Source organism: Pleurodeles waltl, chromosome 6 (genome assembly GCF_031143425.1).
Source record: "Pleurodeles waltl isolate 20211129_DDA chromosome 6, aPleWal1.hap1.20221129, whole genome shotgun sequence".
NCBI lineage: Eukaryota > Metazoa > Chordata > Amphibia > Caudata > Salamandridae > Pleurodeles > Pleurodeles waltl.
Window position 1 is genome coordinate 844,257,963 of NC_090445.1, and position 27,162 is coordinate 844,285,124.

The 27,162-nt window shown below is 42.2% G+C and overlaps 1 protein-coding gene across 4 annotated transcripts in view; it reads right to left on the minus strand.

The window, feature by feature from the left end:
- Nucleotides 1-27,162, minus strand: part of POLL (DNA polymerase lambda) — a 148,068-nt gene that overhangs the window by 77,325 nt on the left and 43,581 nt on the right. For all 4 annotated transcript variants that reach the window (XM_069239559.1, XM_069239560.1, XM_069239557.1 and 1 more), the window contains one exon: nucleotides 12,042-12,170. In XM_069239559.1, coding sequence (XP_069095660.1) covers nucleotides 12,042-12,170 — 129 coding nt within the window. The remainder of the gene's footprint in view (nucleotides 1-12,041; nucleotides 12,171-27,162) is intronic.

Here is a 27,162-nt window from a genome sequence, read left to right on the forward strand (position 1 = left end):
TAAGGGGATTACAGAAGTGGTAATTTCAGACAGGGGCTGTCAATTCATTTAATATTTCTGACAGGCCTTTATGCAAGGTTTGGGGGTAGAGACTAGATTTTCAACCAGTTATAATCCTGTGACAGATGGGCAAATGGAAAGGACAAACCAAAAATTAGAACAATACTTATGCTCATTTGTTCCAGAACATAACCAAGAATGGCCACATTTGTTTTGGGAAGGAGAATTCACACAAATAATTCCTAAATGTTTCAAATAGTATCCCCCCTTTTACTCAAACTTTGAAATCTGGCTTTTGAGGGATGGTACTCACAGAAATGGTACTGACAGAAATGGTACTGACAGGATCAAAGCCGCCAAGAGTTTAATAGTCAGGGAGTTTGGCAAAGCCACAAACAAGCATCATGGCATGACCCTGACAACCAATAATAAAAAGGTGAGTCTATCACATGTTTAACCATCAAAGATCTAGAAGTCCTGCTGCAAACTTGGTGACATGTATATGGAAGAAAAAAACATTTAAGAAACTCCAAAATGGTCACCTGTATGACTCTCATGATCTTTAGATGTGCAGAGCAGCTCCACTTGCCACTCCACATTGGGTAAAAGAAGTGAGCACAAGACGTACACTGCATGTTTCAACTGAAATCCTGTCAAGGAGCAGGGTCTCATCTTCAAATCTGCCTTTTTTCCTTAGGGTGAATCATTGTTCCCCATTTCGTTTTGAGCGTTTCCTCATTTTTCTGACTATCAGATTTCAGGTCTGGAATAAGCAGTTGTCATGCTTTCAAGAAATACTCAGTGAAAAAGCTCATTGCTGAGAATCAAAGGGAAACAAGCTCCACTCATGTAAAAGGATTCATGTGTTGGTGCAATAAAATTGTAGAGAACTGCACATACTACTTCTTGCTCTTCGGGAATGTTAGTAGTTTGTAATCTGAGTAACCAAGAAATGCCCCCCAATGAAGATATTGTAAAATATGTTGAATAAGAATAGCCTGCATACAGTGAACATATTTTAATAGAGAAACTAACATCCTTATGTCCTGGGGTATATTAACAAGAAATGCACTAATGCAATTGTTGTTTAAAGTGATAGTTAATAATAATGTGCCTTTATATACCTTTGTTTGTAGCTAAATGAAACCAGAACTAGCAAAAGACCCAAAGAAACCTGGGTTAAACAATAGAATAGAAGGTAGAAGACTCAATGAGTATCTGAGACAGTCTTTATCTTCTCACTCGTTTCTCCATTTTTCTCATGCAGTCTCAATAGCATTTTTGGAGCTGCATCAGAAACTGAGGTGGCATTAGGGGTTCACGCTGTTCTTCTCCTGTGGAGGTAGCTGACATTTTGCACGTAACCAAAGTGTAATGAAATGCAAAAATGTCTTCGAGGCTAGATTAAAAGTGTATGAAAAGCGTATCAATTAGACATTCAACAACTGTATGAAACCCACCTGATGGAAAGAGAATATTTATTCCTAGGTAGCAATCTGGATTCACTGTTTTTTCAGGCCTGCTTCTTATCTGGATACATAGGGTGAGGGTGGTGTTGGTGGTATTGTTTAAGAAACAACTATCATGGGAACTTAAAAGAATTACAAGTCAGACTCAAATCACATAGAGTCTTAATCTGGGCTTTGAATGGCAAGAAATCTGGCCTATGCTGAATGTGCATGCTCTACCCACTGAGAACTGACTTTTTATAGATGAAATTACAGTGCTTGTAATACAAGCCTTTAAAAGGAAACTGATAGTCGGGAACAACTTTACTGCAATGATGAACAAATGAAACAGAAGATTAAAGAAATAACAGTGGGATTTACTATTTATTCTCAGAGCTGGATTATGTGATTACGTGACTGTACTACTTACAGTCATAGAGTTACTGAGAAACAGATCCTATGACTGGACATCTCAGATTACTCTCCAATCCACATGAAAGTAAACATAGTGGAGCAGGGGTATGAAGAGCATGCAGGTTAGGGGTAAACTGCATTCTACATAATGCAGTAATAAATACCATAAGACACGTCAAGGTAGAATACTCTGAAAGGACCCAATGGTCAGTGAGGTTATGTAATGGAAACCATTAAAAAAAGAAAGTTAGGAGAAACTTTGGGTACTTGATTAAGAACCCCAACAACAATGTCAGGAGGTTTGCTGTCTTTGCAAGGCGATCTATGACTGATTGGGTCGAGCCTGCTTTCAACAGCCAGTCGTCGAGGTAGGGGAAAACTGGTATCCCACAACTTCTAAAGATAGGTGGCGACCACTGCCATCACATTTGTGAGCACCAGAGGGACAAGGGTGATGACAAAAGAGCACCGCAAACTGAAAAACGCTCTCAACCTACTTTGAACCACAGCCACAGGTAACGTCTGTGGGACAGCAGGACCAGTATGAAAATATATGTCCTGCAGGTCCAAGTATACCATCCAGTCATCTGGGTCCAGGGCAAACAGAATCTGGGTCTGCGTGAGCATTTTGAATTTGTCCTTTCTCAGGAAGGCATTCCAAGGGAGAACAACTAAGATAGGCTGAAAGCCTCATCCTTTTTTCAGCACAAAGAAATAGCAAACCTAACAACCCGTCCCTCTTTCTTGACCCAGAACCCTCTCAATGACTCCTTTGGAGAGTAAGGCTCACAAGTCCTGCATCAGGAGCTCCTACGAGAGTCCCTCCGGAAGCCGAAAGAAAAGGCAAGGCTAAGCCATGCTCAACAATTTGGAGGACCCATCTGTCAGATGTGATGGATCACTGCACTGGGAGAAAGTGCTGGATCCTTCCCCCCAGGAGGGTGGGTTTAAGCCACTAATAGTCAGATAAAGCAACTTAGAGACTGCTTCAGCAAAGGGAGGTGAAAGGCTGGCACCTTTGGTGATTTAGGTATTATCTGCCAGATCCACGTCCTAGGCATCAAAAGGACCAAAGCAACTCTAACACGGAATAGAAAGAGTGGAGCTGCTTATACGCCAGACCTGTGTATGGCCTCAGAATTTCCTAAGCTGGTGAGGAAACGGTCTAGCTGGTGTCTGAAAGGCCTAAGGAGCAGGCCGTAGCCTCAGTGTCCTCCAAAGCAGAATCAGCTTTTTCGCTGAGCAGGCACAAGGCATAAAAAGGCATATCCATAAGAGAGGTCTTTATGTCCATACAGAAACCTGTTGAGTGCATCCACACATGGCATGAAGCACAATACAGTGCCAACTGCACATTCAAGACAAAGCGTAGCATCAAGGCCAACACAAAGCAAGTATTTAGCCGCATTTCGACCATCCCACATGGTTTGACCCACTGAGGCTTAAAGGTCCACTGGCAAGATCTCACTGGCCATGTCCCAGAGGACATGCGTATATCGGCCCAATAAACACACTGCATTAACCAACCTCGATGCTAGGCTAGTTGAAGAGAACATGCAATGTCTGACTGCATTAATCCTCCTAGACTCCCCAATTAGGGGGGAATTGGAAAATAAATCAGGTTCACCTTGCTGCTGGAAGCCTACACAACCAGACTCTCTGTTGTAGGATGCTTACTGAGGAACTCAGGGTTGCCAGGCTATTCACAGGTGGGAAACAAGAGGGTTTTGACCAGTTGCCAATTGAGGTGTCAATAAGGCCTTGATTGAACAGAAGCAAGGGCTCAGTAGTATCTGGCCCACATTGTAAGATTTATGTAAGGACATTTGTCTTAACGTCAAGCAGAGGGTAGTTGTAGGTCTAGGACCCCAGCTGCTTGTTGAGTTACCACAGAAAGCAAAGCACTCTCTTCTTTTGGAGTTCCAAAGCGTGAAATCAACACCATATCAGGGGAAGTATTAAGCCCATTGGCCTCCTGTAAAGTCACATAAAAAATATCATCATCATAATGAGGGTTCAAATCATCACCACCCATCAATGTCTGCCGGTGATGCCAAACTTTAGTCAGAACCAGAGTGAAAATTTAGTCAGAACCAGAGTGAAAATACAACAGAGCCTTTGATGATGTGCCTATGGTAGTGGTACCATAGGATCGGACTAAGATTAGATGGCCACCAGTTGGGCAAAAAAGTCAGGGTTGTGGTAATGCTGGTATGAGGTCAGATAGTGCTGGTATGAGGTCAGATACCTGCTTTATCGTCCAGCGCTGGCCCCACTGTCCATGAGGAAGAAAGTTGGTAGGGGGCCTGTAGCATGTCCAAGGAAGTCAGACAGCACCGAGGATGGCTCTGCTGGCATTAATCTGACTGAAGGTCCCTGTGGATCTTTGGGGCCCAAAGGCACATCAGAGAGAGGAGAAAGAGTGCCAATTATACACAGGATGGCCTCCTATAACGTTGCAATGTCACTAATTGCCTGGAAAAATCAGGGTGCATCAGGACCAGCTGGGGAAACTGCTCCGCAAACTTAAATCAAGAGGGAGACCAACTGACACAGTGATGCCCTTGCACCTTCTCTTTAGAAAGTTATTGGCAGGACAGGGTTGAGTTCAGTTGCACTTTCTTATGGTTTCTCTGGACTTCGACTTACCTAAAGACTTTGACTGCAAAGATGACTTCTCATAGGAAAAGCCTTCGGAACAAGAGCAGGTCCAAGTCCTCCGTTTGGAGTGGGAACTTAAGTTACACGAAGGCCTTGATTTCTTCTATGTTCAATAACATACATCTTCGCTTCATGTTTCTGGATCACTTTGAGTGCAAGAGGGCACACTAATGGCGCAACTTAACGTAATGACCCACACCAAAACATAAAGGGACACTTCATGTGGGTCCATGACAGATATATGTTTCTTGCAGTTGTGACATGGTTTGAAAGCTTTAGTTTTAAGGGAGAAATATTGTCCTGCACACTGGTATCTTGTTTTAGAGTTGTCAGAAGGCTAACAAAAGGGGGAGCGAAGCTCCGGATAAGCTTTCGAATGTGTGGAAAGAAAGTGACATCAGTACGAAGGAGGGCTAAGTTATATGAGGCTCCGCTCCGTCACTTCCATGGCGGTAACAGCCAAAATAGAGCATGGTGCCACCTAGCGGCACACAGGAGTATTGCTGTTAAAAGCTTCTGGATTCAGTTTGGTGTCTGGGAAATATTCAAGAGGTGAGGGATCTGCAGTTAGAAATATTCATTAGAAATTACAGCTAGCACAAACAAGTTACAAATTACAAGAGATAGCAAATGTGCTGCTGACTACACCGGCGAATACACCTTAAAGTATTTTAAAAGAAGCATCACAACAAGATGATGATACTAGAGTTAGCAAAGAACAGCTGGAGAAAGATTACGGCCTCATACTAACTAAAGAGAGACTTGACAGATGCAGCATTTGATTCTGTGCAGTGAACTGGGTACTACATGACTGTATCCCTTGCTTCCGTAGATGAGTTTGTTTTCTATAAACTGAAGCAACGGTATGAGTAATTACTACTGGCTAAGTGATGTGGCTGAGGCATTTGGATACACATGACCTACGAAGTGACTTCTAGCCTTCCTGGGGCACTGAGACAACAATGCTAAATATTGGATAACTACTTATCACCCATGACAAGGGGTTCCCATATGCCTTGATGTTATTAAACCTGGCAGCAGCATTTATTACTATTTACCATCAGGAATATCCTGAAATATTGAAATTATTCACTAGTATCAGCAGAACAGATGTGTCTTGATTTGCTGCCTTTCTTTGAAACTAGACCCACCAAGGTAGCTAAGTCCACTGCTCTCCAGATGTGTCAGATCACACATGTGTGGGGTACCCGACTCACACTTTTTACCAACAATTTTCCCCACTCACCACAATTCTGAACATCCAGAACTTGCCTATTGCATGTAGGCAGATGACACTCAGTTCCACCTGAAGCTATAAGACTCGGTGCTCCTCCTCAACAGGTCTCAGTGTCTACTAAAGTTTCATCACTGGATGCAAAAAAACGGTCTTGATTTGCATGGGGTGAAACACAACACCTGCTCTCGGCCTGTCAACAATGCTTCTCATTTGTGGGATCTTTCTCACTTTCACTGAAAAGTCTACATCTAAGGGGTGCTGTTTAACAGTGAGCTGTTATTCAATAACCAAATAAACGATATCTGCAAGGCAGCTTTTCACCATGTATGTCAGCTAAGAGGTGTAGTCACTCCTTCACCTATCAAAGCAAACTGGCATATCCTTCACTGTGGATATGTCGTGCCTGGGTTATTTCAACAACATCTACCCCACAATCCGAATCCTAAAACTCTAAGGAGCCGAGACTCATACTACATGTCTCCTGTTTGATCTGAAAAATCATCACAACATTGACTAGTTTGAGCTTTAAACCTCCCGTTAAAAGCACAAGTACAACATGGCTGCTCCCCAGTCTTCATTGCAAACTCTGGTTTCTATCAATCGCAAACCAAACAGCCAACACATTGCAAGAAACTTCAAGTAAGATCTTGTCTGGTACAGAGCTTATCACAATGGACCTCCATCACTGCAGCTCAGACTAGAAAATTACTTTCTCAAATTCAGGCGATCTTTAAAAACGCCTCTCTTTAAGGAGACACATGGAGAGCCCAGACCTATATGCTAGCTCATCTACACCCAAAGGCTTTGGTCTGCTGCCAGATCAGTCTGACATAGAAGAGCCGTCACAATCTCTCTATTCAGGACCAACTTTAACGTGGTAAGATCTCTCCAAGGATTTACAACTGCTGGTTTAGCACACCTGCATGTGTGTCTTTACCAAGACCTGTGGCTACTTCCAACTCCAGGATTACTTTTCATTCTTGTCTCTTCCTCTTTTATGAGTCTTATTTCAAAGGTGCTCTGTGGTAAGGTGCAAGGTGGTATGCAGTACTTCACATTTCCTGTAGCACGAGGCACCACACAGGGCTATCCTTTATCCTCATTAATACCTGCACTCACCAGGACCCCTTATGAGGGGATTTGTGCAGCTGTGGAGGAAGTAGGGGAGGGGAGTGTGGAGGAATTAAGATTATATCTTATTGTGTGGTGATAATATGTAACTCAAGGTAGGCTAACTCTTTAATTTGAGTCCACACTTGGACGAAATCATGAATATCTGAGGAAAATATTCAGGTCTGACAATAAAAGGTGGAAAACTGTTGCTCTTTTCTTGCAGAAGTCAAAGACATACCTCAGGCGGGAGCGATTTAAAGAACAATTGGTTATATGCAGGGCTACTGGAATTATGCAGCAGGGAAGCCCCAAATTATGGGGCATGGTTTACTAAAGTATGCGGTAAGAAAATACAAATTATGCTGTAAAAGGCAGCACATCTTTTAATAGTATTACTTCATTCATTTGTAATTTTTTCTACATGGTAATATTGTGTAGGCAAAAATGTCACTGCATTAGTACTAATTTAGCAAGCAAATACAGAAATAATGAAGTGAAAGATGTCCAGTTAACCTTTGCAAACAGCCTTCTGCCGTGCCAGACACCTATAAACATGTTTTAGTAACTTTGGATATGTTTGAGCTAGAAACAAAATTAGTTTTTGTTAATATCTTCAGATTATGAAACAGATGATGTATTATGTGGCAACTGCAGAAAATCCATAATTATGTGAAAAACATTGTGGCCGCAGAATCGCACAATTCCAGTGGCCCTGAATATAACAATGACACACTGGACAAGGAGAAAGCCAAGAACTGTGACCAGTTACACAAGTGATACTAGGAATTCGAGAACATGTAATAAATGCCCAGCTATAAAGTTGCCACAGTATGGCTGGGAGGGCCACCATGTTCTAAGGAAGGCCACCAGATGCTGTAAAGAGCTGCTTTCTGACAGGCAAGGGAACGATAAGACTGTTTGCCCTGTGTACATGAGGGATGGGCACCATACAGGAGGGGTGGGCACAATACAGCAGAAGCAGCCACCATCATGCAAGGGAAGACCATCAATTGCCAGGCAGGGTTGCTGTATACTGTGCTACCATATGCCAAAAAAGACCACAATTTTCCAGGAAGAATAGCCTGAAAGCAAGAATATTCAATATATGAGGGATAAACAGCATCATGCAATAGATAACATCCATCACACCATCGTACATGCTAAGTTTCAACCTGACATAAGTGGTCAGTAGGACGTAAGGGTCCGAAGCAGTGCAACACTTTGTTCTGCAGTGTGTTTGATGGTGGTAACCTGGAAAAGCCTTGATATCTCTTTCGGAGGACCAGCCACTATTGACCTATAGTCTCTGCAGTATCTAAACGTCTTGATAGAGATATTTGTAATATGTCTTTCTTACTGTATCTACTATGTCCTTTCCAAACATTGACCAGCTAAACCCTCCTTTTAATTCACAGACTCCTATAACACATGTCTAACAACGTGGTGGTGGTGTTAGAAATGCTCAAATATAAGGTGCTGTACTACACACCTTCCTCTCTATTGAGTCCATGCACATTGGATTAACTGATCCTATCATAGCAGTTGTGGCAACAAAGGCATCTGTCTCACCATGAACTTTATTAAAGACTGGTCCTCTGGAAGCAAGAATATATTTATTGTCTATGATTCACACATCCTGTTGTTACTGGAAAATCAGTAATGCACTATTTAACACATTTTGCAACATGGGGATGTGTTGTGCTGCTTTGCTGATTGTGAATAATGTTTCTACAAATAAGCAGATGATATTGAGAGTTTAATATTGGATCTGAATGCATCTGCCTAATTCACATAATTATAAATCACTTGATCAGCTGGCTGATAAGCATTAATTAGATATGTGCCTTTCTCACATGGAGATTCTACCTTATAAGTTTCCAGTAGGCTCTCTTTTACAATTAAAATGTTCTACTTCCTAGCAAACCTATTCCAGAACCAAAAATGGCTCCAGAACGTTCTTTGGTTTAATATTGTATTTTATGTTTACCTACAATACAATAGGTTCCTCTTTAGATGTAGGTGACATTTCCCTCTTTATGGGATGCATATTTTATGTTACCATTGAAGTTTATACCATTTATGCAACTGAAGACCTCTGTTTTCTGTGCTTCAGCAGCACAATTTTCACTTTTACAATTAAAGTGTTCTACTTTCTGACAAATCTATTCAAGAACCAGTAATGGCTCCAGAACACTTAGAATTGTGTTTGGTTTAATATTGCATTTTATGCTTAACTACAATATATTAGATTCCTCTTTAGATGTAGGTGTCAGTTCACTCTTTATAGAATGCATATTGTTTGTTATCATTGAAGTTTGCACCATTTGGGTAGCTGGAGACATCTGCTGTTTTCAGTGCTCCAACACCACAGTTTTCTATATTGAAAAACGACTAATTGTGCAGCATTTCAAAGTTTTTTTCTACCTCTATCATTTTCTGTAACTGTTTTTATCGAGTTTTGCATGGAAAGACGAGATATACATACTGAAGACACGGTGCTGGTACAGTTCACGTTCACTACATGGATTTTAGGAACATGCTCATGTTAAGGATATACCACATCCAGCTACTGTTATGAGACTACCTGATTGCTAAGTTTATACTATAACTATTTCAAGTCATAGCTCCAGCCCTCTTAGACTCATATTTTGTTAATCCTGCGCATTATCCCTCATTCGCCCACCCCTGGGCAGCATCTGACACTTCAGGATTCAATCAATGCTACAACATATGTTAGACACAGATTACCAAGGACATCCAGGGTTGAGGACCAAGTTGCACTTTCCGGTCCCCTTTTGTGCGGCTTGAATAAACTGATGTCCTTACAAGAGTTGACAATACTTCTAGCCAACAAACAGCAAAGGGCTTCCCACAGAGCCCCCTCTATTCCTCTTTCTGTAAGGTGGACCCTCCGCTAATATATCAACTTTCTACTGCTCACTTCCACCTACAGTGCAGGGGTCTTCAATCTCTATCACTTAGGACATTTCACAGACTGAATATGCCAGCATCAAAATACAATTAAATGTCTAGCCTTCATAGTGGATGAAAGACTGCCTCCTGTCTAAGTTTCATTTGTGACTGTGTATTTCAGTACTAAAAATGGGACTCAATGTGGGTGGGATGATCCGGAAGAGCGACTGTTTAAATGGCAGTGCAGATGTTCAGGGATATTTTCCTAAATGTTTCCAGTTCTCAAAACGCGAACAAAGTCAGTTTCTATGGAATCTTCAGCATTGGCTAGCCCTCAACCTTTAGCTGCTAAACATTCTGCCTCCACCAGCTTTGACTATTTTGTTGAGTGCACCATCAGTAGAATGATGCTATTTTGCTTGGAGTAGTCTCAGGATCCATGATTTAACCACCTAAAAGCATTACACAAAAGGCACTGCTGTGGCCTTTAGGCAAAAATGGTTGTACAGTTCTATTCGTAAATTCATGTAAACCAAACATTCCCACAGGTATCACTTAAAAGCTGTTTTCTTTATAGCTTGATTGAAATGTATATGCAAACCTAGAAATCAGTTAAAAATGGAAGCACCCTAATAGACAGAAATACTGAAAGACACGCAGGATGCTGTAGAGGGCCACCTTGGTAGAGTCTGATTACAGTCAACTACTAGAATCGTAAAACTTTTGAGAAAAGCAACTGAAGTAGACAGACATAACGAATGGATCGCAGGACTATCCACAGCATATAAATGTATAACAGATTCATGCTGTAAAACTAGTAAAAATAAGTACTAATGTCTGTCACAGACATATAGGGTGATCATAAATGGTGACTGACCCTATCATCATTAAGGCTCCCAGTTTTTCGTTTACTAATTTTAACAGATAGATATCTGTCTATTTAAGTATTTCTCTGCCTCTAATAATTTTTACATACCAGTCCGAATGGAAAATAATTTTTTGTTTACTGATTCTCAAAGCTGTCAGTCATGAATATTAGGCCAATAACCCAGATTGTCAGGCAAGGGAGTTAAAAAGGTAGTGTGCTGACGGAGATTAAATAGCTGGAGAAGAGCACATGTGTGCATTACAACTCTTATATATCACTATTCACAGCATTAAATACATAAGGCATTAATGGGAGTTTTTGGTTAAATATACACAGAAATATACTAGCTGCAGCTTTGGTTTTTTTCACAGACACCAAAACAAATAAGGAAAACACTGATAAAATGAGCAGAAAGTAAATATGATTAAATACAGATCGAAAAGGCAAAAAATACAAACATAAAAACAGGAGCTCTAAATCTAGAACAGCTTTGGTGTGGATTGCTGTGGTCATAAAGATTTTGCAAAGACTGTCAATGACAATACATAATTTATTTAATGCTTCATAGTCAATAATAGAGTAGTGTGAAGGACAATGTTTCTATGGCACTGTGATGCCGCCCTAGTGTGATTCAAGAAAACTGCCAAACCTGCAGGTTGAGACACAAAACGAAAAAAATGAAAAAAAAAAAAAAAAAAGGAGTCTCACTTGTGCCTCTCCTAATCTGGAAAAAGGTTGAACCCGATTAATTCCACCTAAAGAGTGGTATTTTATGCAAAACAGTGCTATTACACAAGGTCTTGGGAAGCTGAAGAGTAGTCTGTTGCCTTCAAGGGACATGGGGAGGTGCAAAGAACGTGGACAGCTGGCTTCACTGATGTGCCTTCTACAATGAACACTACGAGACAAAGCAGATATAGTGAGCTTGTGGGCTGATATTTACTTCAGCGGCAAGCTATGTTAAGTTTCCACATTGGTCTCTATGGATCCCAACACCACTTGTTTTGCCCCACAGTGTACCAGTCGGAACTCAATGGAAGGTGCTCACGGAAAAATCTTCTAACTTCTAGAAATGGGCAGTAGGGCTACCATATTATTTAATTGTCTTTGCATTTTGTATCTTAATAATACTGCAGATATACCTTTGATGGGTACTGTTCAGGCAAACTATGGTTTCTCCTATTGGATAAGTTATAAACTTGCAAGCAAGAACTGCAAAGTTGGCATGTTGGCTAGAATCTTTCATATGCATAAGCAGTCATAAGTACAGAGGGAGGTTTCAAATTAGTTTTCCACATTCCACTGTGATACGAACTTCACATTACACCAGAAATGGAACAGCTGTAAAGTTCAAATTGTGCATCACTCTGCTTTCAGTGCTACTTACTGTCTGCTCTATTTCAGCAGCCTCTTCTCTTGGCATTCGATCTAGCAGGTCCTCATAGTACTTCAGCCCAACGACCTGCTGGCTTGTTAGGGTAGCCTTTGTACGAATATCATTAAGACTCCGAAAGCCCTTGCGAACAGATAAGGAAATATTACCTACATTGAAGAATTAAACCATTTATTAACATTCAGTAAAAAACGTTATAGCTTTTTAAGGTTCCGACGGATGCAATACAGAGGCAGGTACTGTATGCAGAGACCACGTAAGGGGCAATGGGAAGGAGATAAGTGCAGCTTTCTACTGCAAAGTCTGGGGATCAAATAAAACTACATTCTGCATAAACGTTCATGCCTGGGCCCAGAATTAGGCAACTAGACTGGGACACAAACAATTTAAACCGGAAATGTCTTAAGACCCCACAGACCTTTGAAAATAAGGGGCAGTGCCATGAGCATGACTATTTTTCATTTTAAGTACAGAACAAGTTACTTACCTTTAGCAATGCCTTATCTCATAGAGACACTATCTAACCACAGATTCCTTACCTTACAATATTCCTCAGGCATCAGATTGGATCCGCAAGATTTTGAGCAGTACTCTGTTAAGTGGAGTCATACAGATCCAGTTGGCGTCCATGCCGGAAATAACATGCGTGGTACCTAAATAGGTGTCACCCAGGCAGAATGGAGTCAGTTACTTTTGTGACTTTCTGCATCAGAAGTGTGGACCCACGATGAGAAATGACCATTCGTGTAAAACACTCTTGCCTTGAGAAGGGTGTCTCTTACACTGCAATCGAGTCACAGAGCGGGAAGGATGGGAGGGACAGTAAGGAATCTGGGTCTAGGTAGACTCTACTAGATAAGGAGTTACTGAGGGTAAGTAACTTGTTCATCTAATTGTCTTCTAGCTGCAGATTTCTTACCTTAGAATAAAAACCCAAGCGTTGCCTCCCAGAAGGTGGGTCTGCAAAGCCAATGTAAACCAGAATGTCCTGCAGGACTAAACAGGCGAAGTGCCTGTCACAACAGACGTGACTGTCCGAATAGTAATGTTCGGTAAATGTGTGCAACTTGCTGCCTGTCATATGTCTAAGACAGGGACTCTATGGGCTAATGCAGTGGTGGCAACCTTTGTTCTGGTGGAAAGTGCATGCAAACCTTCAGGGAGTTTCTTTTTAGCCAGTAAGCAGCAGCTCTTGATGCAGAGCATGATCCATCTTGAGATGGTCCATTTCTGTACAACCTTCCCTTCCTTAGCTCCTATGTATCCCAAAAAGTTGATCGTCCACCTGGACTCTTTTGTGAGATGAAGGTAGAACACCACCACAATTTTTGGGACCAGACAGTGGAGTTTCTCCTCCTCTTTGGAGGGGTACGGCAAATCATACCCCTCACTGAGTGCCCATGAGGGTCGGAGGGCAAACTAAAGTGGTTTGGAGGCTGAGGATGCCGGCTAGGGCGGCAAGTGGTTCACTAGCCCGACGTCTGGCTAGGTGTCCCACGTGGTCTATAGAACCCATATCTTCGGCCACAAAAAGGCTGGGAAGCCTGTTAGTCATGGCGGATGGAAGTTGGGATCCCCTCCATGGACATGAAATGGGCAGAAGGAGGACTGTGGGGATGATAAGGGGCCATAGACAAGACTAAGGACTTTGCTTTAGATCTGCTGTCCTTAAAGCAGCATTCCCGAGCTGAGTACTAGACAGTGCTATCAAAGGGCATGTCCATAAGCAAAGTTTTGACATCCCCTGAAAAGACAGTGGTTCTCAGCCAGGCATGGCATCGCAAGGGCACAGATGATGAAATTGCTCTACCAAGTAAACCGGTAATATCCAGTCCACAGTGTATGGTGAACATTGCTGTGTCTCTCCCATCAGCAAAAATTTGGGAGAGTAGGACTTGGGCCTCTTACGAGACCATAGGCAGCACTTCCATAACTGAATTCGAGATTGTATGGTAATATCGTCCCATCAGGCACACAGTGTTGACCGACCGCATTCCAAGGCTGGCAGAAGAGAACATACAAAGGTATCCAGCCCTCTTGGACTCCTTTTCCAGTGGAGTCAAGGGAACGCATCGTAGTTGATCCTAGAGATGGAGGCTTAAACTTCCAAGTAGTCCGAGGTGGGGAGCTGGGTAAGGAAGCTGGGGTCCTCAGGAGTGGGCAATGGCGGCAATCAATTGTACGATGCACAGGAGTCCCTGTGTAGGGTTTGGAACAGGCCCTGAGGACAATGGTAAGGGCTTCTTTACTGAGGAGTAAAGATTCAGAAGTAGCAATTTCTGGCTGAACCTCCATCAAGATGTTCATCTTGACTATCAATTGAGGGCAGCTTGAGGTCCAAGACCTCAGCTGCTCTGAGCACTACCACAGCGAAGGAGGCTCACGTCTTACATAAACACATTAGGTGGAGAGACAAAGCCAATGTAAGTTGAGGTGACTAACCCACTCGCTTCTGCCAGTTCCTCAGACCAGTTGTCCTCATTCTCCTGTAGGGGATGCTGGTATCTATGAGGGTCATCGGACCCCTCCTATTCGTCTCCCGCTCAAGGCCTGTTAAAGGCAAAAGGCACTGCTCCAATCCAGAGACCATGATCCATGTCAGTGCCAGGACTGGCGTCAGACGATGTCCGTCTAGCTCTGTGTCTGAGTCAGGAATGACAATGGGGTGTCAGAAATGGAGTGGGTGTTGAGGAAGGTATTGGTCTCCCTGGTGGCTTCACTTTGGATCCAACATGAGATCCATGAGGCCTGAATGGCACTGAGGGCAAACTCGGCGAGGATCCAATGGGGGCCCCCTCTCGAGCCCATGGACCCAAAGGCACTCCAGAGGGGCTGGGCCACCCAAATATGTGGTGCATGGTCATATAAAATTCCTTAAGCTGAGTGGGGGTCACTCCAGGAAAGTCAGGGACTCTAACTCCGCCGAAGGGCCAGACATGGAGTGCCTACTCTCCCACACCTCGTCAGAGAACTTCAACTGGCACCATAAACACATCAGGTCTGGGTCTGTCTCAGACATCTGCCTGTGAGAGGCACTAAATGGGTTGAAACAAGCTAGTTTCTTGGGGGAACATCCTGTCGCACCAGGAGAATAAAATCTCTCAAAAAAGTGTTGACAAAAGTTGAGAAAAAAGCCAGTCAGAAAACAACTGAGGGTAGCTCTAAACGGGTCAGCGATATCAGACGCAGAAAATAACTAACGTCAGTGTGACAGGTGGCATCTATTTAGGTACAGCGCACATCATGAAATGATGCCACCTACCGAAGTGCAGTGGTACTTCTCAAAAACTTCCCGATCCAGTCTGACACCTGGAAAATATTCTAAGGTAGTGAATCAGTGGCTAGAAATCTCTATCACGTAGTATTATTTTTATACTCAACCCTATTGACTTCCTCAATACAAAGTACATTGATTTTGAGTGTATACCTGAAATCAAACCCTAGTAAAACAAAATTCATGTCAATCCACATCACATTCAAAACCTGTTGATATACCCACAAGGTGCAGACTCCACAACATTACCTTTTTAGAAACAAAATGAAAACCTCCAGTGGCCACTGCAACACAAAAAGCTTAGATATCTCCAAATAGGGAACCAAGAGGTGCGAAAAAGAAAAGAGCAGAAAACAATCATCCTCATGCAGTTCAGCTAAGATCTGGAATAACATCGCTCAGAGATATGTTTCCCTCAGCCCTTCTACTTATATTAGTAGAACCACCTGCAAACCTGTCCACAGACAGCACGTGATTAAAACCCCTGCCCCAACCTTGTTATTGTTTCAATTAGTATATACAGTAATCAGTTGTCCCACAGCTAGGTTTTTGCTTACATACTATGAGATACCATACCCTTGCAGACTCATGTGCTAAAGGGTCTTGAAGGATTTCCGTTGCTCTACTGGCAGACACTGGAGTAAAACTAGTATGTGGGTTTATGATCATGCTTTAATGTTCTAGCATCCGTGCTGTGGTCTTTACAATTTCTGGATTTGAGAATTGGGAAGGTTAATATATACAAATTCCCTCTCAAAGGTGCACGTTTAAACGTTTGGCTACTGTCTTCAAATTGGCTGAAGAATACTACAGAGTCAAGCACCTTTACAAGACTCCAAGCCACGATCACTGGCTAGGGAATATTAATCAAGTGCTGCAGACATTTGAAGGAAAAAGGTGTCAGCAAGGTTGCAGTACAAACGTTTCTAATCCTTTCAAAGTAATTTCTCTCAATTCCAGTGATGGATATTCTCCAGACATGTTGCTCTGGTTCTGTTTTCTGTGCCTCATTAGAAAATGAATCTGGGAATCCTTTGCAAAGATTATGAAATGAAAGTAGTAATGCACAACGAGCACGGATAAGATGTGCCATGGGTATATAAAGAATGAAGTATGATGGCAGGGAGGATCAAGGTTTACCTCCACAGCAGAGCTCTGAGGTGGAAGAGCTTTCAAATCCAATGCGTCCAAATGTAGCATGAGTGCTTTGATACCCAAGAAGGAAATACACCTATTTCTATGTACTTGCATATTTACAGAAGCCCTTCAGGCTTGGGCAATTGTCATCTGCCTTTTGGGTTAGCTGTTGGGAAGACATGTTCAAGAACAAAAATAATTTCCGACCTTGCATTAGATTTGTTTGACTGAAGAGCTGTTAATCAACACAATTGCCTTGCCATTATTCAAGCAACAGAGGATAAAAACATCTATGAGTGAACCACAGTTGTCCTATGTCAAGATGCAATGTATTATGCTAACCAGTGAAGGAATGGGAGTATGTCACCCTCTGCTGATCCACAACAGGTTTACACCAGGACAGAAATGCATTTTCAACTTGAATAGAGAATTCCCGGAGAGCAAGCCTGGTGTATGGAAACTTCCTCCAGTTCCAGGAATGGTTTGCTTTGATTAATGACCATAACATCCTAACCTAATCAAGCCACAGCACATTCTGAATACTAATGTCTAGACCTTGAACACATTATCAGTATTCATTATCACCTCAGGAGGTATCAATCCATGTCTTTAGCAAGAAATACTACAGTTGATCATCAGAGGATGTGATACCAGGTGAATTTATTTAGGTATATGCAGTGATAATGAGCAGGATATCTGATGAAAAAACGGCATAAGTTAAGTTCACCATATACAGAGTGCCAGTGACACCAATGCACTCTTTATATGATGGGCCTGTCATCCACACAATTCTAGATAAGGCCCAAAATATGTTAAACGTTTTCAAAAGAAAAAATTAAAAGCAGCTCACTATAGCTTTTACCATGCAAAATCATGTCAGTGATCTTGCCAAAGGCACAAATGGCACAAACAAAACAGGAGTATAAACCCCTCTAATTGGTTTACATGAACAAAGAGGTGTTTTTCTACCCAAGAGAGCACATTAATGTATTATTGAACTAAGATTTACAAAACCATCAAGATTCAAGCAATAACAGGAACCGTCACACCTTGCATACTGAACAAGGTATATGAAAAACAGACAGTATCCTCCATAAGCTTAGCAATGTCAGTGATAGTGCCAAAAAAGACATTTCGCTCTTTTAGATGGGCAGGTTTCTTGTTGTTCCTCCAGTATACGATCATAAGACCACATTTAGTTGAGAGGCTTTGGCTATTATAGACTAGTCCGAATGATTAGAGAAATCGGTCAGTAGTGGAAAATGAAACGTGGACAGCCCCCATCCCCACTGTCTGAATTGGTAATGCAACCTTGTGGAAAAAATACAATGCAGAATGGTTTGATGGAAAGTGGTACAGGTACTGGGACACCATCAACAGTGTTACTGAAAGTTGGCAGTCTTTTCATAATTTTGAAAAACCCATCTCAGTACGGATCGAGCTGTAAGAAGTAACACAGTATAGCTTAGACTCGGTTCTAGGATTAATTGGGGGTCAATGTTCCCACTAGGAGGTCAGTAGTGAAATAACTTATCCAGTTACCTAACCACAATTACTCCAGATTCTCATTGACTCACATAAGAAAAATATTTACCAAATACTGGAAGATCAATTTTCCTAACACCATAAGTGTAGGAAAGGGACTAACAAACTCGATGCAATTCTAGAATAAATGCCCCCTTCAGAGTTGTATTAGGTAAAACCTTGATGCTAATTTGAATGTTACAGGTTTTCAGGGAGTATCCATACTATTCGAAGGAGCGTTTCTTTTGGAACCATTTTGGCAATGCTGAAACTGCTGGACGAGAAGATTGATGTTGAGTGACAACTACTCAGGAGAATACTGAAGGCGATCAAAATAGCGACTAACAAGGTCATCACTAAAGAATGTGTGAACCACACCACAAAAGAGTGCGTCAAGACCTTGGGAATCTTTCATATCTTCTTGTTTTGAATCACCACATGGCAACACACAAAGGGACTACAATGAAACTAATTAATCACCAAGAGTGTCATGCTCACTAACACTACATGCAATATATGTAAGTCACCCCTCTGGCAGGCCTACCAACCCTAAGGCAGGGTGCACTATAATGCATGTGAGGGCATATGTGTGCGTGAGCCAAAATGCCCCTACTGTGTCTTCGCATAACCTTAAGACATGGTAAGTATACAGGGAAGCCAAGCAAATACACGTGCTGGACTGGTCATTAGGAGTTCCCCAGCTACATAAAGGCCTCTCTGAATACTGGGTTGTTTGGTATCAAACAACCTAGAATGATAAATCCACACTGAGGCCAGTGTTGGATTTATTATAACATTTACACATGTAGTAATACTTGTATTTTGACCACTGACTTTGTGTCGCACCACTTTGCACTTGGCTTAGCTGTCCACCATCACATTAGTGATCACCAGTTACAGACTCCATTTTGTATTCAGCTTAGCCTTAGCTTCACTGGCACATTAAAGGTACGAGTAGTTTTCCGTACAAAATATGTTATGCAACGTGTTTTCTATTCTGTGCGTTCTTTTCTCATTTCTCACCGAAGAGCTAGGACATAACATGGAGGAGTCAGTCAGTCAGCACGATAAGGATGTACTAGACTGATGTTTATGGTACAGCAGGGAACGCTTAGGCTTTGGAGAGACACCTTCGGTAACGTTTTTTCCGGTGGATCCTGCATCTACCTGTTGATTCCTCACCCTTTGAATATCCCAGTGCACAGCATTCAACAGAAACTTTTCCCTAGCTCTTCACGTTGACAAAGATGCCACAATGGAATGGCTCTGCACGCAACTCCGTCTGACGGCCTCGGAGCGATAAGAAGTCCTCGCTGGCTTGCTGACGTCAATTTCACCCACTTTTTTCCCTGTATCTTCCAGGCGAACGAGTGAACACCAACATCACAATACATTTATATATAAACATACATTCTGTATATACAATTTCCAACGTATACAATACATACAAATTTTTTCTTTTTCTTGGTATTTCCAGACAGGCAACGGAGAGGCGAGACGGTCAGTAAGGAATCCACAGGAAGATACTGTATCCACCAGAAAAGGCGTTACTGAAGGTAAGTAACTTGTTCTTCTGATTAATACATCTACCTGTGGATTCCACAACTTTTGAATAGAGTGCCAAAGCAGTCCCGCACTCGGAGGTGGGTGCCTGTCAGCCTATACCAAGAAGTCCTGCAAAACAGAATGGGAAAAATGACCATCACTCCTCACTTCTGAGTCCAAGAAGTAATGCTTTGCGAAAGTGTGGAAGGAAGCCCAAGTCTCCGCCTTGCAAATATCAGCAACAGGAACACCTCTAGCCAATGCAGATATCTCAGACTTCGCTCTAGTAGAATGAGCTCTTATACCCAAATATCTTATATCTTTGAAAAAACATAAGATATTTTGATGCAAAGGATGACCCACCTTGACAATGTACTTTAGTGGATGGTTTTACGCTTCATTTTGCCTCTATAGCCCATGAACAGTTGATAGTTTGTTCTAAATTCGCTCGTCCTGTCCATGTAGAAGCTCAACACTCTCTTTGGATCCAGACAATGCAGCCTTTCCTCCTCCTTAGAGGGATGGGGAGGAGAGTAAAAGGTCAGAAGGGTGATGAACTGCCCTAAATGAAAAGGAGTCACTACCTTTGGTAGGAAAGCCGTCCTGGTTCTCAGAACCACCTTGTTGGCGTGAACAGTGGTAAACAAGGATTTAACACTCCAAGCTTGTAGCTCGCAAACACGCCTATATGACGTGATTGCCACTAGAAAAAAACAGTCTTTATTGTAAGGAGCCTCAATAGGCAACTATGTAAAGGCTCAAACGGGGTACCCATTCGGTACGTTAAAACTACATTTGAATTGAATCTCACTGAAGCACGATAAAAGGAGTGGGGGATACATATTAGTCAAACCCTTAAGAAACCTTAAAACTATAGGGAACTTAAACAACAAGGGTTGGTCAGGCAAACAAATAAATGTAGACAGTTTAGACAAATAGCCCTTCACTGTCGCAACTGCATAACCTTGTTGTGCTAAAGAAAGAGCACATTTCTTAACATTGGATAAGTGGGCCTTTAAAGGGTCAACATGTTGTTCTTCGCACCATTTGACAAACTTGGCCCATCTACCAGCATAGACAGTTTTGGTGGAGTGTTTCCTGGCCGATAGAATAACATCCACCACATCAGCAGGAAGAGAAAAGGAATTTAGGTTGCTCAGTTCAATCTCTAGGCATGTAGGTGCAGGCTTTGGAGGTGGGGTGTAGAACCTGCTCTTGAGACTGCGAGAGGCCTGCCCTGTGAGGGAGACGGAGCGGAGAGGGCACAGTGAGAATTGAAGCTGGTCTGTGAACTACACTCTTTGTGGCCAACCCAAATTATTATCACTTGAGCCCAGTCCTGGCGAATCTTCCTCAGAACCTGAGGAGTCAAGGGTATGGATGGAACCGCGTAAAGCAACTGGCTGCTCCAGTCCAACTGAAATGCGTCCCCCAGTGCTCCCTGCCTCGGATACTGGAGGCGGCAGAACAACAGGCAGTTCGCGTTCTCGCGAGTGGCAAACTGTTCTATCTGAGGCGTCCCCTATAAGTGGAAGACGTGAAGAACCACTTTCCGATGGAGAAACCACTTGTGGTCGACTGAAAAGTGCTGGCTGAGACTGTCCACACGTATGTTGAGAACTCCAGCCAAATAGCTCTCTGCTATGCAAATCCGATGGTCCCGAGCCCAGGACCAGAGTAGTAGAGCCTCTCTGCACAGAAGATACGATCCTACTCCTCCCCGTTTGTTGATGAATCACATCACAGTAGTGTTGTTTGTCAAGACTTGTACTGACTGACCACAAATGGAAGGCAGGAAGGCCCTGAGAGCCCGACGTATCACCGGCAATTCCAATAGATTGATGTGAAACAACTGTTTTACTGGAAACCAAAGTCCCTTCATGCCCAGATGACCCCAGATGTGCTCCCCACTCTACAGTAGAGGCATCTGTTATCACTGTGGTCACCGGAGTTGGCAGACAAAACAGCTTACCTTGTGTCAGGTTGCTGTTCACACTCCACCACTGAAGGTCCACTGCAGTGTCACTGACGATCTTTATTGACTCTTTGAGAACTCTGTTGTGTTGAAACCACTGGAGAGCCCTCATGTGACAACGTGTGTGAGTGACAAACAGAATACAGGGAGCAAACAGACCTAGCAAGCGAAGGACCTTTAGGACTAGAACAAACGCTCCATCCTGAAACATCAGAATCATAGTCTAAATGTCTTGAATCCTCTGAGGAGGAGCTTAGGCATGACTCACTGTTGTGTCCAGTACTGTCCCTATGAACAGGAGGCACTGAGAGGGCTCCAGGTGAGATTTGGGTACATTTAACAAAAAGCCCATGTTGAACAACCACTAGGTCGTCACCTGCAAACAGTGCAGCACCAACTCTGGAGACTTGGCTTTCATCAACCAATCGTCCAGGTAAGGGAATACTGGTATTCACCACCTTCTGAGATGGGCTGCAACCGCCACCATCACCTTCATGAAGACTTGAGGTGCGGAAATAAGACCAAATGGAAGGCCAGCAAATTGGTAATGCTGCATTCCTACCATGAACCAGAGATACTTCCTGTGTGACTGCAGAATGGTGATGTGAAAATAGGCATCCTGCAAGTCAATGGAAACCATCCAGCCTTCTTTGTCCAGTGCAAGAAGAACATGAGCCAGGGTCAGCATTTTTAACTTTTCCTGCCTGAGGAATGGACTCAAAACCCTTAGATCCAGGATTGGGCGTAAACTGCCATCCTCTTTGGGAATCAGGAAATATCTTGAATAACATCCCTGATCCCTTTCATGCTCTGGAACTAACTTCACTGCTCCCTTTAAAAGTAGGGTTTGGGCTTCCTGCTGGAGCAAAAGTAGATGCTCTTCTGAACAATATCTGTGCTGGGGTGGAAAGTGAGGGGGAAACTCTAGGAAGGGTAGGGCATATCCATTTTCGACAATGATCAACACCCAATAGTCCGATGTTATAGACTTCCAAAACTGTTGAAAATGAATTAGCTGCTCTCCCATATGCAAAGCGTGCTGCAAGATGTAGGAACTAGGGTTGCTTTCCTGCACCAGTGGCCAGGGAGGTGGAAGAGGAGGAGGAAGGATGATGGGCAGAACCTCTCTGTCTTGACCTGCCACACCCTCTGTACAACCTTTACAGGGGATTGGCCGGCTCCTGTTGCTGCCTCCCTCGAATGGAGTATGTATGACCAAATCCTCTGAGACTGATGGCTCAATGTTTTAGCCATTGCCTTGCTTTCCTTAAACCGTTCAAGGGTGGAATCCACCTTAACTCCAAATAGTCTTGAACCATCAAACAGTAAATCCATGAGGATATTCTGAACATCGGCGGAGAAACCAAAACCCCTCAACCATGCATGTCTCCTAGTGGCAACCGATGACCCCATTGCCCTGGCCACAGAGTCTGAATTATCTAGTCCAGATTGTATAACCTGTTTCGCTGCAGACGGGCTATCATTCAAAAGTTTGGAAAAATTATCTAGTAAATCCTCTGGTAATTTAGGAAGAATCAATCTAGCTAAGTCCATAACAACATAAATATAACGACTCGTCAAACATTCAGCATTCACCAATTTTAACGCCATGCTACCAGAGGAAAATACCTTATTAGCAGTCTGTTCCATCCTTTTTGATGCTCTGCCAAAAGGGGCAGAGTGAAAGGATCAAAGTTCAGACCTGGAAGAGCATGAAGCCTGTACCACAAAACTCTTCAGCTTTGGTTGCTGATTCAGGAAAGCAGGATCTCCTGGAGCAGTCTTATATCTCCTAGCTATTGCCCTTGACACTGCTGCAGTAGACACAGGCTTCTGCCAAATCTCGAATACTAGTTCCGTTAATGCCTTGTTAAATGGCAGCAATTGCTCCGAAGAAGAAACTGAAGGACACCTGTAAGCAAATTGGACCTCATCTCAGCTGTTGGGAGAGACAAGACCAACATATCACCTGCCTTCCGAAGAACTGTATGGTGAGGTCACTTCAGATGGAGGCAAACCCTGTGGGGAAGGATCCAGACCACTAGCCACTTCAATCCCTCCAAAGTCCTGATTTGGGGAGCTAATTTACCTTCCTCAATGTCCTGCTCTTGATGCAAGGCTAAATATTGCTCCTCCTCCAGTCGCCTCAAATTTCTCTTCTAGATCTTGGTTTCGACTCCAACAGCGGGATCGGAAGAGCACAGGATGACGTCGGTGACAGTGAATTAGGTATTAGAGATTCCGATCATACTGAGGAGTGACACGATGTCAGCTGAGACCTCGCCGACGTCCGTACAGGCACCACTGACGTCCATGATTCCTGCCGAGGTTCAGTCGGCGATGGAGTCGTCTTCCGGAGGAACCGATGAAGGCCAAGGCAACGGGCCACAGGCAAGAAGAGCATGAACGGAGCCTGTTGGTACGGCGCCGGGACTCCTCCCAATGAAAATGACCCCTGGGGCCAACCAGCGCACCTGTAGGAGTCATGGCCCTGTTGAAAATGCTATACATGGCATTAAGAAAATTGAACAAATCTAGCCCAGGAGCAGGAAAGCTTGGAAACTCTTGCTTCTGTTGAAGAGGCTGAGAAGGTGTAGTTTACAGAAGTAACACAAAATTGTACCATGTGCTGCTTGGCATTACTTTACTTCAAGAAGGCATTTATGAGTGGTATGCGGGTATTCCCATGCAACCACCCATGTGTTTTGACACAAATTCCTATCTATAAACTTTCATAGACAGGGATAGCCACCAACACCATACACCTTCTTGAAGCAAGAGTTTTCATTTCTTCTTGTTTTTCCTTCTTTGCATGCAAGCTGCACTATAAGCACACAGACAAAGTGAAAACACTATTCCTTATAGAAAGCATACACTCCTGTATTATTGTGCAAGGGTGAGTGTGTTGGCAATAGGCAGCCTACAGCCACCACCACCACCACCAAGAGAGAGGAAAACAACGCTGTATTGTAGTATTCTTTAGTTGTTCTACTGTGTTGTATTGATTTTTCAAACATCTGGGCCCTAGTTTGGTTGTGGTACAATTTATTATATGTGTTTATCATCAACTAAGTGTCCATTAAGCCCTCATTATGTCACAACACATTGAAAACCATTAGCTGAGTTAATATGTAGAAGTGTTGGGACTGATCTATCTAAGTCACAAGCCTGGATGTTTATTTTAGCATTAGATTCAGATGGTCCACTAGTGTTTTCTTCTAGTGTAGAGTTTTCATGTGCAGGATTACTGTAATAACAAGGCAATTTCAGCCTACTTTATAAATCAAAATAACATAAAAGTAGTAGCTGAACACTATTATCCTGTTCAAGCAAACTCCTCACTTAAAAGTAAAATCAAACATTTAGTTGACTAGCTCTCTCAAAGCAGGAAAAATATAGCACTTGAATTCTGTTGACCAGTGAAAGATATTATGGGAATATCTGGTTAGTATCACTTCCCTGACTGGTCAGATAAACTACATATAATGGCAGTGCTGTCACTCATGTTTTAAATGCACTCCTAAATATGCCAGATTCTGGAGATTTTTCAGACAAGTTAATTCTGCTTGTTGATGTTTCCTATGGGGTACATAGACATCTGTATTATCTCCTTGATTACTCTGTCAAAAGAAAAAATAGGAGTAGGACCTCCTAGCTTATGATCTGAGCTTTGGAGCATTATGATTGCCCTCAATTGCCCCATCAGTCACAGGTTTTGAAGTCCTGGATGTTCTGTATTTGTACCAAGGCATTTAAAAGTCAGGATCCAGTAGGTTTAATATAATGAGTACTGTTTCGGAAACTCTTTATTTTGAGCTTCACCATTCTTAAACTCTGGCCACATTTTGATGGATTAAAATTTAATATAATTCTCATCCAATCATCAGCAAATACAAGCTATTTTTTAGCAAAATACAATTTCTATTGACATGTCTCCTCTGCTTATAGAGTGTGACTTGATTAAAGATACTCCATTTATCTCTATCTAATTGAAGAAAACTAACATTAAATAGGTAAAAGATACAGTTTCAGTACGTTTCCTGAATACTTAAAAAAAAAACAGAACAAAAACATTAAAAACAGATTGATATAAATAGGAATAGTCTCACATATTTTATTTATAAACAGAATTAGTTGCAATATTTCTTATTGTGACCAATCAGACGACAGACTATACATATCACTACACATTTGTTTGCCACAGCAATAGTTTCGAGGTTGGATCTCAACATTTTTATTTCATATTTTTCATAATAAGACTTTAGACCTCAACCCTAGTTTTCTACTTTTTTGTCCTATTTGAATGACAAAAATAAATAGTTTTCCAGTATTTGAATGCTAGACTGTTTGTAGCAAAATCTTGTCTTGAAGCAAGAATGTTAAAAACTAAATCTGATGAACACAGAGAAGAGTTTAATGCTAAGACACTTTGGTCAAACACTAAATTACTCAATACTATGCAAAAGCACTGCATTATTGACAGTAATTCAAGAGATCCAGATAGATGCAAAGTGTCCCACAAAAACAGCCCGTCTTAGACCAATAAATGCATATGTATAAGAGATGTTCTGCATTCAAATCAGACAGGATTCATATTGGACATCAGTGATATTTCCCAGTAGGGAATAATTTCAGTGTTACAAATCCAGGGGATTGGGTCACCTGCCATCCTTCTTTTAGCCTTTTGTTAAAGACTTTCTTTTTTATACTAATATTCATGGTTTTCCATTCAATCTCTAAGCCAAGGCTTCACAGCAAATACTTTTATGAAAGTAAAGTCAAATGGGCCGTGATTACGCCACCCTTAGTTTTACTTACTAAGAAGATAAATAAAAAATTGTAGTACATGAGTCACACATACAAAAGCCACTGCAAACCTGTGCAATTTTTCAAGCATTTGCATCTTCTGTGGCTGTACAGGGAACATGATGCAGGGAAGGCCAACTCCATCCAAGTAAACAAAAACCTTACTGCCACCACCACTGGGAAAACGCTGTAAATTAGTAAATAAAATACTATCAAGAGTAAGCAGCTGTCAGGTATACAAGTGTTCCTAGTATCATATGAACAAGCCAGACTACGTCACAGGAAAAATCTACATTACAATTTTCAAAATCATAAATCTTGGAAACAAATCTAATGACTGCTGGTTCAGCTAAGTCTTTGAAACATCTCTTTAGAATCTGGTCCTTCATTGCTGCACAGTTGTGCCAGCCGTGTCTATGTTCTTTGCATCAAATCCAACACCACAAAGGCTCCCTTGCATTGCTCTCTACGTGCACCTCCATTAGTCTGCAAAGTCAGTAATGAATTTAATAACTTAGTAACCTAATCCTGAAAATATACCTCCGTCATAAACTAGTATTAAGCCTGCAAAGGTGACAGCCTACACTCTGACAATAAGGCTTCCAGGAGAACAACCAAGTGTGGCACTGCTGAGAGGTACAATCAAAGCTCTGAAAGAGGACCAAAGTAAAATACAACATTATCAAGATAATAAAAAAAGCTGCTGGTGATTAGACCTTGATGAAGTTTGAAGAATATATGTCCATTTGAAAAGAAAGATGTATTCCTAAATGTGTGCCGAAAATACTCACCCACTGAAGATGCAAAAATCTACCTGAGCTAGGCAGCTCTGATGCAACAAGTACCAATGGCAA